The sequence below is a fragment of the Montipora capricornis genome, chromosome 11 (assembly GCF_036669925.1).
Source record: "Montipora capricornis isolate CH-2021 chromosome 11, ASM3666992v2, whole genome shotgun sequence".
In the NCBI taxonomy this organism is placed as follows: domain Eukaryota; kingdom Metazoa; phylum Cnidaria; class Anthozoa; order Scleractinia; family Acroporidae; genus Montipora; species Montipora capricornis.
The window spans coordinates 22,187,118-22,199,617 of NC_090893.1; the positions used below are offsets into that span (position 1 = coordinate 22,187,118).

Genomic DNA, 12,500 nt, shown 5'->3' on the forward strand with positions numbered 1-12,500 from the left:
TGTCAAGGAATTAATGTGCAAACTTAAGATAGTTTAAGATTGGACTTAAAGCGAACAAGCATCTTCTGAATAGCATAAATTTTGCCAGAGGTTGCTGCTGTGTTTCAATGAAAAATAATGACTTTTTATACTTTTAGATATGAATTTATTATTTATGTTTTGTATTTAATTTATCGAATTATTATTGTAATTAAGAAGAAACTTACACTTTGTTTTCCTAATTTTATTTTTATATTTTAATGTGATTGTATTTAATTAGCTGTAGTTACGCATGCAGGTCCACATCAGGACTTCGGTCTTGCCAATTCACATTTAACCTGCAAATAAAGATGTATGTATGTATGTATGTATCTATGTAGCATGGTTCATTGTTACAATCAGTGTAAAATCGCAACATAGTTTTCGACGTCTTACAGTCACTAAGCGCAGACTTCACATGGAAGGGATGGGATGATCAACCAGTTTGAGCCACTCGTTTGCTGTAGTGACGGGATCTTCCATATCCTCCACAAGTTGGTTGTGTTTCTCTTTCTTATAATTTGCCATGGCTTCATCGCGTTGTTTCCCAGCATCTGGGTTGCTCGATCCTTTAATGGCAACGCAGTTAATCCAATTTTGCGAAATATATCCAGTAACTGAGTCCTCAAACCAGTAAACATCATAAAACGTCGTAGTTCCTGGAGGGAAAATGGTCTTAACCTTCGCTTGAATCTTATTTGCTCGGGTTTGGAGAACGCTCTCAGTGGTTGGCTTGGCATGGCCCGCATACTTTTTGGCGTAATCTTGCACGGATTTAGCGTAATGGGACTCGGTTGGGGAGGAAGCATCTGGATCAATCAAGGCTAGTTCTTGAAGGATACTAAGGTGCATGCCTGCGCCAATCATGAACACAGTGATCCCTGGTTCGGCGTAGCGGTCCTCCATCAGTACACCCACCAGCTCGATCGCGATCTGGGGCTCTCTTGGCTGCAATAACTCTGTCAGCTTTTCTTTGCTCATTCCACTTTCTTTAGCATTTGTGTATACGATAGCCACCCAGTCTTTCAGGCCATTGATCTGACCGTTGATCTCGTCGATTGTGTTCTGAGTGAGCTCTTTATTGACAATTCTCTCGATTTGCTTATAAACCTCATCGAAGTAGCTAGGAATCCCGGGAGGGAAAATTTCGTTGAATATGAGCACACCGATCTTTCCGGCAATACCACTCAATAAACCTGTTGCTAGCGACTTTGCTATATCACGGACAGCTCCAGTTACTTGAATCTCTGGCGGTTGATAGAAAATGGCTTCGTGGCAGCCGAGTTCCCTCCTGATCTGGTACGGTCTGAAAAGGTAGCCCACGGTGACGAGGCAGTACTCCGCTTGATCGGTGCGACAAACAAGCACACCAGTGTACTTTGGAAGATCCTTGAATGGCATTTCAAGATAGGTGAATCTCTCCTCTTCCACGATTTCGTGCACTTTAAGGCCGGATTTTTTTTTTGCGATGTCAACGGCTTTCAGTAAGCAGGCTGTTTTGGACTCAACTTGATTCTGCGTGGCTTCATCAGACAGAGATCTCTCTTTTGCGCAGGTCTCTTTGGAGGCAAGTTGAAGGTATGGCAGCTTGTTTCCAATCGCGAGATAAACCGTCCCCTCTGCAGTGTTTCTGATCGACTGGGACAGCGCTTCCACTGACTCTGGCGCGACTTGAAAGGCAAGTTGGCGGAGTTTAGTTTCCACATACTGCATCGCTTGCTTTGGGTCGGCGAGGAGGCTTTCACTGAGTTTGGTAAAGACGATCGCCATGTTCGCTTAGAGTTGCTGTTCGCGTGGGCTGACAAACTATGGTGGGTTATCGAAATGCTTGTTAAGTGGAGGCCGGCAAAGAAATTTACCAAAATGAAAAACGCAGGTGCAACGTTTCAAGATGAGGCAAACAGTCACAACCCTAAAAGTGAATTAAAACAGTAAGTCTATTTTTTCACTGCGATGATCTGAGCTGTGACGTTTTTAAATTTCTGCAGTTCTACAATATGAACATGTCATGTATGTACATCATCTTCAGAAGCTAATGACCTTGTTCCAAGGAAAAGAGTCGCAAGTTGTACGCTTCACGGTCATGTGCCTCCTATATGATTCCTTCGCTCACCGCTTTCCTAATGTAAAATGAACTTGCGTATTATCATATTATCAGCGTTCATTTATTGCTACGGGAATACTGTCAAAACATACTTCTTTTAAAGGGGTTAGTTTCTAAAGAAACTGTGGTGCTGCGTCGGTGGGGAAGTAGTACACAAAGATTTGGTTTTGTCAACGGAGTTGATAATGTAAGTTGACCACCGTACAGGGATTCTAACATTATTAGCTAACATCATTATCAATTCAACTCCGTTGATAAAACCATACTTCTTTTAAGATTTGCGCGGGCCTCACGAGATGAGCGTATGAAGTTTTAAGTCATAGGGTACCATGTGATGATCATTGTGTTAAAAAAGAGCTTCGACAAAGGATCGGATCGGTCAGTCTATCTTGGGTTTGTCATGGGTGTTCATCCTTCAGTCAGCTTTCTTCTCCAATAAATAACATATGAGGTTTTAAGTCATAGAGTACCATGTGATGATCATTGTGTAAAAAAAGAGCTTCGACAGAGGATCGGATCGGTCAGTCTATCTCGGGTTTGTCATGGGTGTTCATCCTTCAGTCTTAGCTTTCTTCTCCAATAAATAACAAGAGATTTGAAGACGGGGGAGGGGGGTCTCCTATATCAGCCCTGTCAGGAGCCCATCTGGAGCGTGCAACTTCCATACAGCGTCTGTGAAACGGCGTTTTCTCAAGTAGGTTTACTTTCAGACTAGCCCTTCCCGCGAATTAGGTCAAAAAGCAAAGGCAGTTCCGGTTCGGTGACCCTATGACGTCAGCTTAATTTCTTGTAATTGGTCATCGGGCTCCTGTGGGAGTCTCATTCGCGGGAAATTCAATCTAAAAATAAATCGGTCTGTGAAAACGCCGTTACAGGAACACAGTAGAGTTTTAGGCTCCGGGTCATGGGTTCCTGGCCCTGCAGCGTTTGCAAAACCCTTGATGAAGTCACATGGACGCTTCAAAAACAAGAATCTGTTGGTAAGTGGTTCTACGGGGTGGCTTTTAGCATTAGCACCATAACAGGGGCCCATTACGGGCTCCTGCACCATAAGCACAAGCAAACTGAACAGCATCTTCATCATTAACACCTTTTAATGGTACTGAAGATTCTTAACGATAGATAGTATGTTGCGCATGCTTGTTGCGCACCCTTCAAAGCACAAGTCGTGTTCTAACTTGACAATTAAAGTAGGGAGCTTACGTAACAGGATGGCTGGAAGACTCAAGACGGCAGGATGACGAAAAAATGTCGCGTAAGATTGGGAATGCACAGTCCCCCGCGACATCTTTGCGTCATTCTACCGTCCTGAGTCTTCCAGCCGTCCTGTTGCGTAGGCTCGCTATTGTCAGTGATGAAGTAGCCTAGGATACTTATAGCCATACCTGTATCAAATACTGAGTTTGGTCGTCTACTATTGGGAGCCATGAATGGCTTTTCAGGAGTCAAGCCAAGCGTGATTTTTAATACATTTTCGAGAGAGCGTGATTACAAGCGCAGAAGTTATATAATTGAACGCTAGGTGATTAATAATATACATAACAAAATTATCCAATTCTGATTGGCTGAGAGCAGTCCTGTTTTTTAGTAAACACGGAGCTTAAACACGAGCAAAAAATAATTACACAAAAATTTGGTTTTATCAACGGAGTTGATAATGTAAATTGACCACCGTACAGGGATTCTAAACGCTGGCGTTTCGAGCGTTAGCCCTTCGTCAGAGCGAACTGCGGACCCGTTGTCCTACGAATTTGGATCCCCTATATTTGGACCACCGGTACAAATGCGCGGCAGATTTGGACCACCGGGGGACTAAATCCGGCTAGCGGATTTAGTCCCCCTACGCGGATTTGGACCCCCCATATTACAGCTTATTCATTTAAGGAAAGGAAAGGAACTTTATTTAAGTGTCTAATCTTCTAGCGCCGTAGAGCACTAATCAGGGAGACTGTTGGTTTTTGAGGAGAGGGGAAACCGGAGAACCCGGAGAAAACCTCTCGGTGCAGAGTAGAGAACCAACAAACTCAACCCACATATGACACCGAGTCTGGGAATCGAACCCTGGCCACATTGGTGGGAGGCGAGTGCTCTCACCACTGCGCCATCCCTGCACCTCAAACTGCACCCCTAACTTTTCATCGACACAGAGTTAGACTTTGGATAGGGGAAACTTGAGGAAAAGGCTTAGGTCAGTTTATTTGTTGTTTAAAAGCATTCAAGGTGGCATTTCGTATAAGAGTATGTAGATGCGAATTTTAACTTCTTTTTGACAGAGGCTTAATAACGTGCTATCTTTTTCATAAGGAAAAAAAGCCAAGTGAGACTAAAGCTAGCTTCAGTTAAAGTTGTTGCAAGCACGCCCTTTGGCCTTTTTGTAAAGCGTTGCTTTTTCTTCCATTTGATAGTTTGAATGGGCGGCGCTTCCACAAAGGAGGTGCCTTTTTTTGAAGTAACATCTCTTGGTTGGAAGACGCGTTCTTAGAAGTGCTTCCACCTCTTGGTTGGAAGACGCGTTCTTAGAACTTTACTTGATTACAAGGCTTCAGAAGATTGTTCCTTTTTTATAACCAAACGTGTCAAGTCGTGAATTCAAGGAGAAAAAGCGAAGTTAGACTTGAGTTTCAGTAGAAGTTGTTGAAAGCACGCGCTGCGGCATTTCGTAAAGTAGATGCAAATTTTAACTCTTGTCTTTGAAAGCATTGTTTTTTATAAAGTTCTTTTACTTTCAGTTGATCATACAATAATTTTACCCTTTATGTGAGCCCATGCGATTACACATACTAATCAAACCGCTTAATTTTAGAGGGGTTCAAATCCTCTTGCAGATCTGGCTCGTGGGGTTTTCTGGCCGCTTTAGGCCGGTTTAGGCGTCAAAGTGTTACATAAACTCAGCAAAGAGAATCTCCTTTGATCTTTCCAGAAAAATCGTCCATTTCCCTGAAAGATTAGATGAAGAAATGAAAAGAATTATTGATCATTTTAAGCTGTCTTGTGATTGGCTATTATTTATATTTATTACAGTTTTAAACCAATCAGAATAGTGCACAAGGAAGGCAGACATTTGATAAATGGCGGTAAAGATGCGAGAATCTTCCTAGAGCGTGTTAAAACTCTTAACTTCCCGGTCTTATTTTTTGCTAGAGATTGAGTGCATTCGATACCACCTTCTTCAAAAGACATGACTGGGGCCAGAAACTTGATTCGTGGTCAAAGAAAGCGTTTGATATAGAAGCCAGCGGCGGATTCATCGTGCAGAAATATGGACAGCTCCTTTCCTTCAGATATCTTCAATGAAAATGAGATGTATGGGTCTGTCACTAAAGAGGAGGGCAGTGGTGATGAAACAGTCCAAATGCAGTCATTTTCAAACGGCGAAGATGACGATTTGGAGGTCATTGCGTTGCAGCGTGAGGCGGACGGGCAACAGCTGGATGGATTAGCCGATGTATCGGGATTTTTCGGTACCTCGTTTTCTGCGGAAGGTATGCTTATATGCCTCTAAGTTTTTAACACTTTAAACATAACGCAGGCGAGCATAAATCATGCCTTGAGCTGAAAGTTCAGTCGTTAAATATTGTTTTCTTGTTGCGTGGAAATACTCAGCATGTTCAACCGTGGACCCTCCAGCTGTCTTGGTTGCGTGGGGGATAATTAATCTGTTTTTGAGAAATTGGCCTTAAACATACGATATAATCTTGCTTTTTATACCGAAAAAGTACAAATGTCTGCACACATTTGTACTTATTGTCCTAAAGGGCGAATTGTTCAACATTTTTCATAACTGGCTTGTTTGAAGCACTTACTATAGGGTACTAAAGAAAAACACATGACTCTAGAGTCTTCTCGGGTACGTAAAAGCCCCTTCTCACCAACCCTTCGATGATCATAACCCTTTGGGGCGTAAAAGAACCCTATTCGCAAAGAGTAGGACATGGAGTTCCTGTTGTTGTGGTCTGTCTTCTGTAGTGTATCATGCTCAGAGATACAAGGCTACGAGAACGTTTAAGGGCCGATTTAGGGCCGATTTACACGGTACGACTTTGTCGCATGCGACAACGGCTTACGACAGGCCCACGACATGATTTACGATTGTTGTGTACGTCAGAAAAAATGTCGTAGCATTTTAAAACATGTTTTAAAACGCTGCGGCAATCGTAAGTCATGTCGTAGGCCTGTCGTAAGCTTGTCGCATGCGACAAAATCGTATCGTGTAAATCGGCCCTAAAAATATTATTTCCCGTTATTGTAATCATTTTGCGATTACTCCATGTCGCTCGGCATAGAAAGTATGAGTCGACTTTCCAACAATAAAATTGGTGAGAACGGTGTGGATATTCAGAGAGAAAATTTGAAATTCACCACCAGGTGCTCACATCCTCCACATGACATCAAATTTGATGATTTCACGTCGTTGTCAAGACGAGAGCGGCAAAGAAATGTATCCAAATGTAAAACGTATTTGCAGAGCGTGCAGAGCTATTGTTTTTGCTAATTAATCGGTTGTTCTGTGGCATTCTCGTAGCCGTTGTCGTCGTCTTTGCCTAAGGTCCCTACTACACTGTAGCTACAGTATACATCAAACCACTCTAAAAGGGTAAAGATATGATATATCATGTGTCCATCAGTTATCTTGTGATCAAATGAAGTCACACTCATGACCATGTGTTATATTGGAAGCTTAAAATAGCATTTAGTTGTGTATACCTTGGAATTTCACATTGAAGAACATGTGCATGAAAGAGAAACAGCATTGTACCACTAGGTTGGGATACTGTAGAGCAGCTCTTTTATTTTGTGCAAACTAATAAAGTGTAATGCTATTGTGCTATTGTGCTATTGTTTTCAATTATGCAGTTTAAGGACGGTGCCTACTGTTGTTATTGCACATACGTTCTGTGCATTTCGAAATACTCGGGTTTCCTATTGGTGATACTTACTTATTCAGGGATATTTTTTCGTGGTTTAAAACTATCCGGAGAAAGTAGATCTTAGTAAGTACTCTTCGTATCAAAAAAGAAAATTGAGGGTAACCATGCATTTTCGAGAGATAATTAAGCTTCAATTTGAGAAAGACCGCTATAAATTGTTTTGTAATTTAAAGCTTTTTGCAAATATTATTCTTGAATTATCTTTGAAAAATGCGTGGTTACCCCCAATTTTCTTTTTGGATTTCAGTGATAGTTGTTAAGATCTACGTTTCCTGCATAATCATAAACCGGGGAAAAATACCTTTGAATTAGTAGGCACCGTCCTTAACAGCCTGTACAAAACCCTTGACAACCAAAAAGGGTTCACTGTTCAAGACTATTTTTTAAAAATATATGTAGATGTAGATGAGTTCAGTATACCTTATTCTTGGAAATTAACTCTCCATGAAATTAAAGTATTGGAAATTAACATGAATTTACTGTATAAAGAAATTTCACCTGAAAGAGGAGGTAGAATTTCACAATGAACGAAATTAACGTGATTAAGATACCTGTAGTTGGTTGTGACCAACACTGGGTGCAAAAAAGAAAAAAAAAACCCAAACAAAACTGAGGCCTCTGGTCAACAAAACAGTCCTCAAAATTCTAATCAATTTAGGGGTTATCAGAAAGAAAGAAAGCTTGTACCTTATTTTATTGTCTTTTAGGTGTCATGAATGTCTGGAAAGGTTTCAAAAGTAGGATTAAAGTAATGGAAATTAAGAGTGTGGAAATTAAAGCAGCACTTAATTAATGTCACAGAAAATAACGCCCAACATAATTAGCGCAACCTAAATTAACACAAATTTTAACGATTCAAGTTAATTTCTTATAAAAAGGTAGACCGTGTTCAATGTAGGTGGTATATGCCTTAGCACGTCATGGAAAACAAGCAAGAGCTTGTCATGTTGATTTTATACATCTGGCTAGTCAGCATGTGAGAGAAATGTGGTATTCGCAGGTTTGAAAGACTACAGAGCAGCTGTGTTCTTCTTCAAAACGATGTCAATTATGATTATGCAAGTTAACAATACAATACCTCTGACAATGAGTAAGAATTCAAACCAGTAATTGCTATTAATATATTGAGTTCTGGATAGATCCTGCTTGATGTACACATTATTTTTCTTTAAACATGTTTCTGTCATATATCTTGGGTGCAAGAAGGGTGACTCATTTTTTTGCAATAACAGCCATTAGAGTATTTGGCTTTTAATTAATTTAAATAAGTCCTGTTCAAGTCAGGTTTTTTGCAAGCTATTTGTAACTCCTTATGATAAAGTTATCCTCTGAAACAAAAAGAGGATTTCATGTTTAATCTTTTATCATTATTTGTTCAGTAGCATGACTATACTAATGGGATTAATAAGATGATGTGCACATGTAAATATTTCAAGGATGAAAGAAGTGTAATTGGTGACAATAATTTTTAAGTTTCTAGTATTGGAGGGTAGATGCCAGGGGAACAGGAATCTCCTCAACAGAAGGTCACTTTGGGAATCAAATCATGGCTCGCCAGTTAACACATATTACTGATTAAGGGTGTGTAATCAATGCTTATCCCAAATATTTGAAGAGTGGGAGTAAAACAAAGCAAGTTGACAAACAAACCAATTTATTAAATTGTCACAGCAAGTGGCTGTCTTCCAGCACACCTTCCTAGAATCCTAACCTGACCGTGGTGAAACCGCGCTTAATTGACTTTGGTTTTAACTACAGTGTATACCTAAATTGCATTTTAGCCTCAACCAAAATCCATCCAAAGTGCAACAAATTTGCTATTTGTACTGTGGCTGGGCAGTCTTTGGTCTTCTCATCCAGGTGAAGTTCTGTCAAGGACTTGCTATGCTATACCAGTGGAGGAAAATAGTTGTAAATGACAATAGCCATAAAAGAGAAATCTTGCAGCAAGGCATTTCAACATCTAAAGTTTATCAGTGTTCAGTTTTGTGTTTTCAAGGGAAGAGCAATGGAAGCTAATGTACATGTAAGCATCAAAATTAATAGTCTGTAACTTCTGTAGATTAGCGCCCAGAATACACTTAACCAAGTCCGCGTTTCAAACTGGCTACTGAAAGTGCTGTAATAATTGCAGCTAATATAAGAGGTTGACATTGTTTCTAAATTTTACAATCATCAAGTGAACATAATGTATTAAAATAATATATTTCAAGGTTGCAAACCATTTGGTGTTCCCCCTTTTTAGTGGAAAAAAAATGAAAATGCTTTCCTTGATACAGATCCACTTTGTGAAGAAGATGGACTCAGCACTTCTCTTATGCTTTCAAGTCACCATGTAAGTTTTGACATGAATTTAAGTTGCTCACATGCATTATAAACTTAAATTTTTACACTGCCTTTAGCTCTCTTGTATGGTCTGTTCGTCAGTGCTATTGACAATTTGATGAGGTGCCAGTGGACAATAAAACAGAGTCACCTTTGACTACTTGGAAGCATTGTTCCTAGAGATTTGTCCCAGGAGTGACAAAACAAAAAAAAAGTCAGTAAATGGCAGTTGTCTTCACAGTTGGTTAAGGATGCTGTACAACTCCCAACTCTATTTGAAGATGATAATTGACTGAATGCAAAAATGGCCGCCAACAAATTAATCTTTTGTCTTTGTGTTAATTAGCCTAACTAGCCTTGTTCACACATGTAAAATTGAAAGAATTTGGGCTGTAAAACGAGGCTACAACAAGTTGCAAAATTGTTTACACACTTTCATGAAAAAACACCTTTTCTAGCTTCCAATGCCCGCCGTATCTAGAACTTAAACCTTTCCCACTTCCTCTCCCCTCTCCCCCTTTCAATGTTGACTGCTTAAGTTTCCAACATTTTTTTGTCTTGCTAGCAACACTGATAAGGAAGGGGGGCTGCAGTGTGGGAGATAATAGGAAAATTAATAATGCCCCAAGGAGGTGAAGTGTCTCCACTATTTTTGCAACTTGTTGTACATGTAGTTAGGCTAATTAACACAAAGACAAAAGAATAATTTGTTGGCGGCCATTTTTTCATTCGGTCAATAGGGTTGAAGTTGACTGGTCATACATGTAGGGTTTCAGAATGTCCTAAAATGGTCTGATACCGGCTGCATTTATAACCATAGCAATTTAACAAACCGGTATTTTCCACATTTTCTGGAAAATGAAGATGGTAATGTTCATCCATGATGCTAGCATTGACAATGTTGACAATAACTGTTCTTTGTACCAAGTACTTAGAATGATTTGTAACACTATAATTATAATTATTAATCCTTTCAGAAACTGATGCCAAAGAACTTCTCAGGGGAAATCAGAGCAGCTAAAGATGTGGAGATATTTCTTGAACGACCAACCCTACTTCTTGGTCTCCAGGAGACAAGTTTACAAGGGATTATTGATGCAATGCTGCAAAAAATGATAACCAGGGAAGATGCGAAGGATATTAATTTTGACCAAGCTAGGATGGCCTTCTTTACTAGAGATTCAGGTGAGAAAAAATTGTTTCATGTACAGTTGTACTAAAAGTTTAACTGCCGTGGTTTGCCTATTTTGGTTGTCACCTACACGTAAAAATTAATTTAATACCAGGTGGTGCAGTCAGTCATGTAATGATCAAAATGGTAATGGAGTTTTGAGTCTTGGCCTTTATAAACAGTGTAGTTTGCTGAGACCTATTTCAGTAAGTTTAGCCACTGAAACACTAGTCTGATGATGATGATGAGATAACTGTTTTGTAGTGCAACTATAGTTTGTGACTATAAAAGCAAAGAAAATTCTGAAACACGATGTATGGATGGCATAGAAATCTTCTTACAAACACTCCTTGAAAGCTCAATTTCTGGTTCTTGGAAACTCCTTGAATACTGCTGGAATTTTATAGACAAAATCTAGCATGAACCCTGAAAATCTACAAGTGTCTCTCTCAGGACTGAAAGGGTTGAATAATTTATATAATATTGTGTTTTGTACCTGCTGGCAATCCAGTGCCATTTCATTGGGGAAGTACTGTAATAGTTGCTAGACTTAGTTGCCTTTTCTCTGTCTAGTCCACTGTTTGTCGCAAATAATCCAAGGAACTGAGATATCAGATGGAGGAGGCTGGGAAGAAACACAGAATTGGCTCATTGCTTTGTAAGTTGAATGAATGGGGTTACAGTGTATACGTAAAAGTAAAGTAAAGTAAAGTAACCATATTTAACGTTGATAACTTGTAGCAGTAATTCAACTGACAAACCTGAGATCGACGGTGCGGTGTGCTCCGTTTTACGGGTATTTAAAGCTACTTAGCTACACGGAAAGGAAAGAAGTCGAAATAAGGATTCGAGATCCGGGAATCAAACTCAGGACCTCTTGCGCCAAGGCCGCGCACTAATCAACTGTGCCATCCTTGCTCTTTGCTCACGTCATAAGGACCGGAGCAGATTAACCTGCACATTTATCTTCTGATTGCAGTTGTAGAGTAGAATTCAGCAGTATGGTGTGGGCCCTCTGAGTTTAAGCTGTAAAATAGCAGCATTTGTGTGAGATCTCACCTGGCCATCTTGTGTGGTGCTTTTTTGCAGTGTGCTTGCCTTCCGCCCTTCCCTGCTTTTTTCCACTTCTTGTCAGTGTGATGGGTGCCTGTCATGGATGATCATGCACTCACTCGGCTCTGAGTTGAGTTGAGGACTCACTTGGAGTGCGCCTTGTGAGTCCACAACATTTTGACCACTGTGATGACAAATAATTTATCATTAAATTTTTTGATAAGAGTACGTGTACAGACAATGCTGAACCACTTTCGATTTATTAATTTGCAAGACCTGATTACAATATCGCTATGATTTCCTTCATTGATCCTTTTGGAGATTAGGGATAGCACAGTAATGATTGCATTCCCCTCCAACCAATGTGGCCCAGGTTCGATTCTCAGACTTGGCGTCATGTGGGTTGAGTTTTGTTGGTTCTGTACTCTGCTCCTAGGGTACTCTGTGTACTCTATTTTCCCCTCTCCTCAAAAACCAATTTTTAATTTGATTTCTGGTGTCCCAGTGCTAGAAGACTTGACACTTAAAGTTTCAATTAATGTTATTATTATTGCTATTATCATTATTATTATTAGCATCATCATTATCATCATCATTATTATTATTATTACTAGTAGTAACTGTTGAAGATCCTTTAAATCTTGGTTAAGAATCTTAACCTAAATAAGTGTCATTTAATGTCTTTAAGATCCTGAAGACCTACATGTACAGTACATGTATTATGTTGAGAGGTTTTTCACCAGCGAATAACACGATGGCCGTATGAATACAAATGGCTCTCTATTCAAAACAAACAGTAAATCTCCACTTTCGTATTTAATAATAATTATTAAAATTGTAACATGGATGACCATGGTGATTTTCATTGATCACTGTTCACAGAGGAGAGCTGCCGTCAGTA

At 39.8% G+C, this 12,500-nt stretch overlaps 1 protein-coding gene across 4 annotated transcripts in view; it reads left to right on the forward strand.

The window, feature by feature from the left end:
* The first annotated feature begins 1,868 nt into the window (after positions 1-1,868).
* LOC138023530 (solute carrier family 4 member 11-like) overlaps positions 1,869-12,500 on the forward strand; it is a 37,475-nt gene continuing 26,843 nt past the window's right edge. Inside the window, exons 1-6 of one of the 4 annotated variants that reach the window (XM_068870531.1) lie at positions 1,869-1,949; positions 5,264-5,604; positions 9,330-9,385; positions 10,353-10,560; positions 11,120-11,204; positions 12,482-12,500. The exon at positions 12,482-12,500 is cut by the window's right edge and continues 105 nt beyond it. In XM_068870531.1, coding sequence (XP_068726632.1) covers positions 5,382-5,604; positions 9,330-9,385; positions 10,353-10,560; positions 11,120-11,204; positions 12,482-12,500 — 591 coding nt within the window. In that variant the 5' untranslated portion in view covers positions 1,869-1,949; positions 5,264-5,381. Of the gene's footprint in view, positions 1,950-2,713; positions 3,103-5,263; positions 5,605-7,039; positions 7,114-8,024; positions 8,141-9,329; positions 9,386-10,352; positions 10,561-11,119; positions 11,205-12,481 lie in introns of those variants that run through there. The other 3 variants (XM_068870532.1, XM_068870534.1, XM_068870533.1) reach the window with 3 other exon arrangements.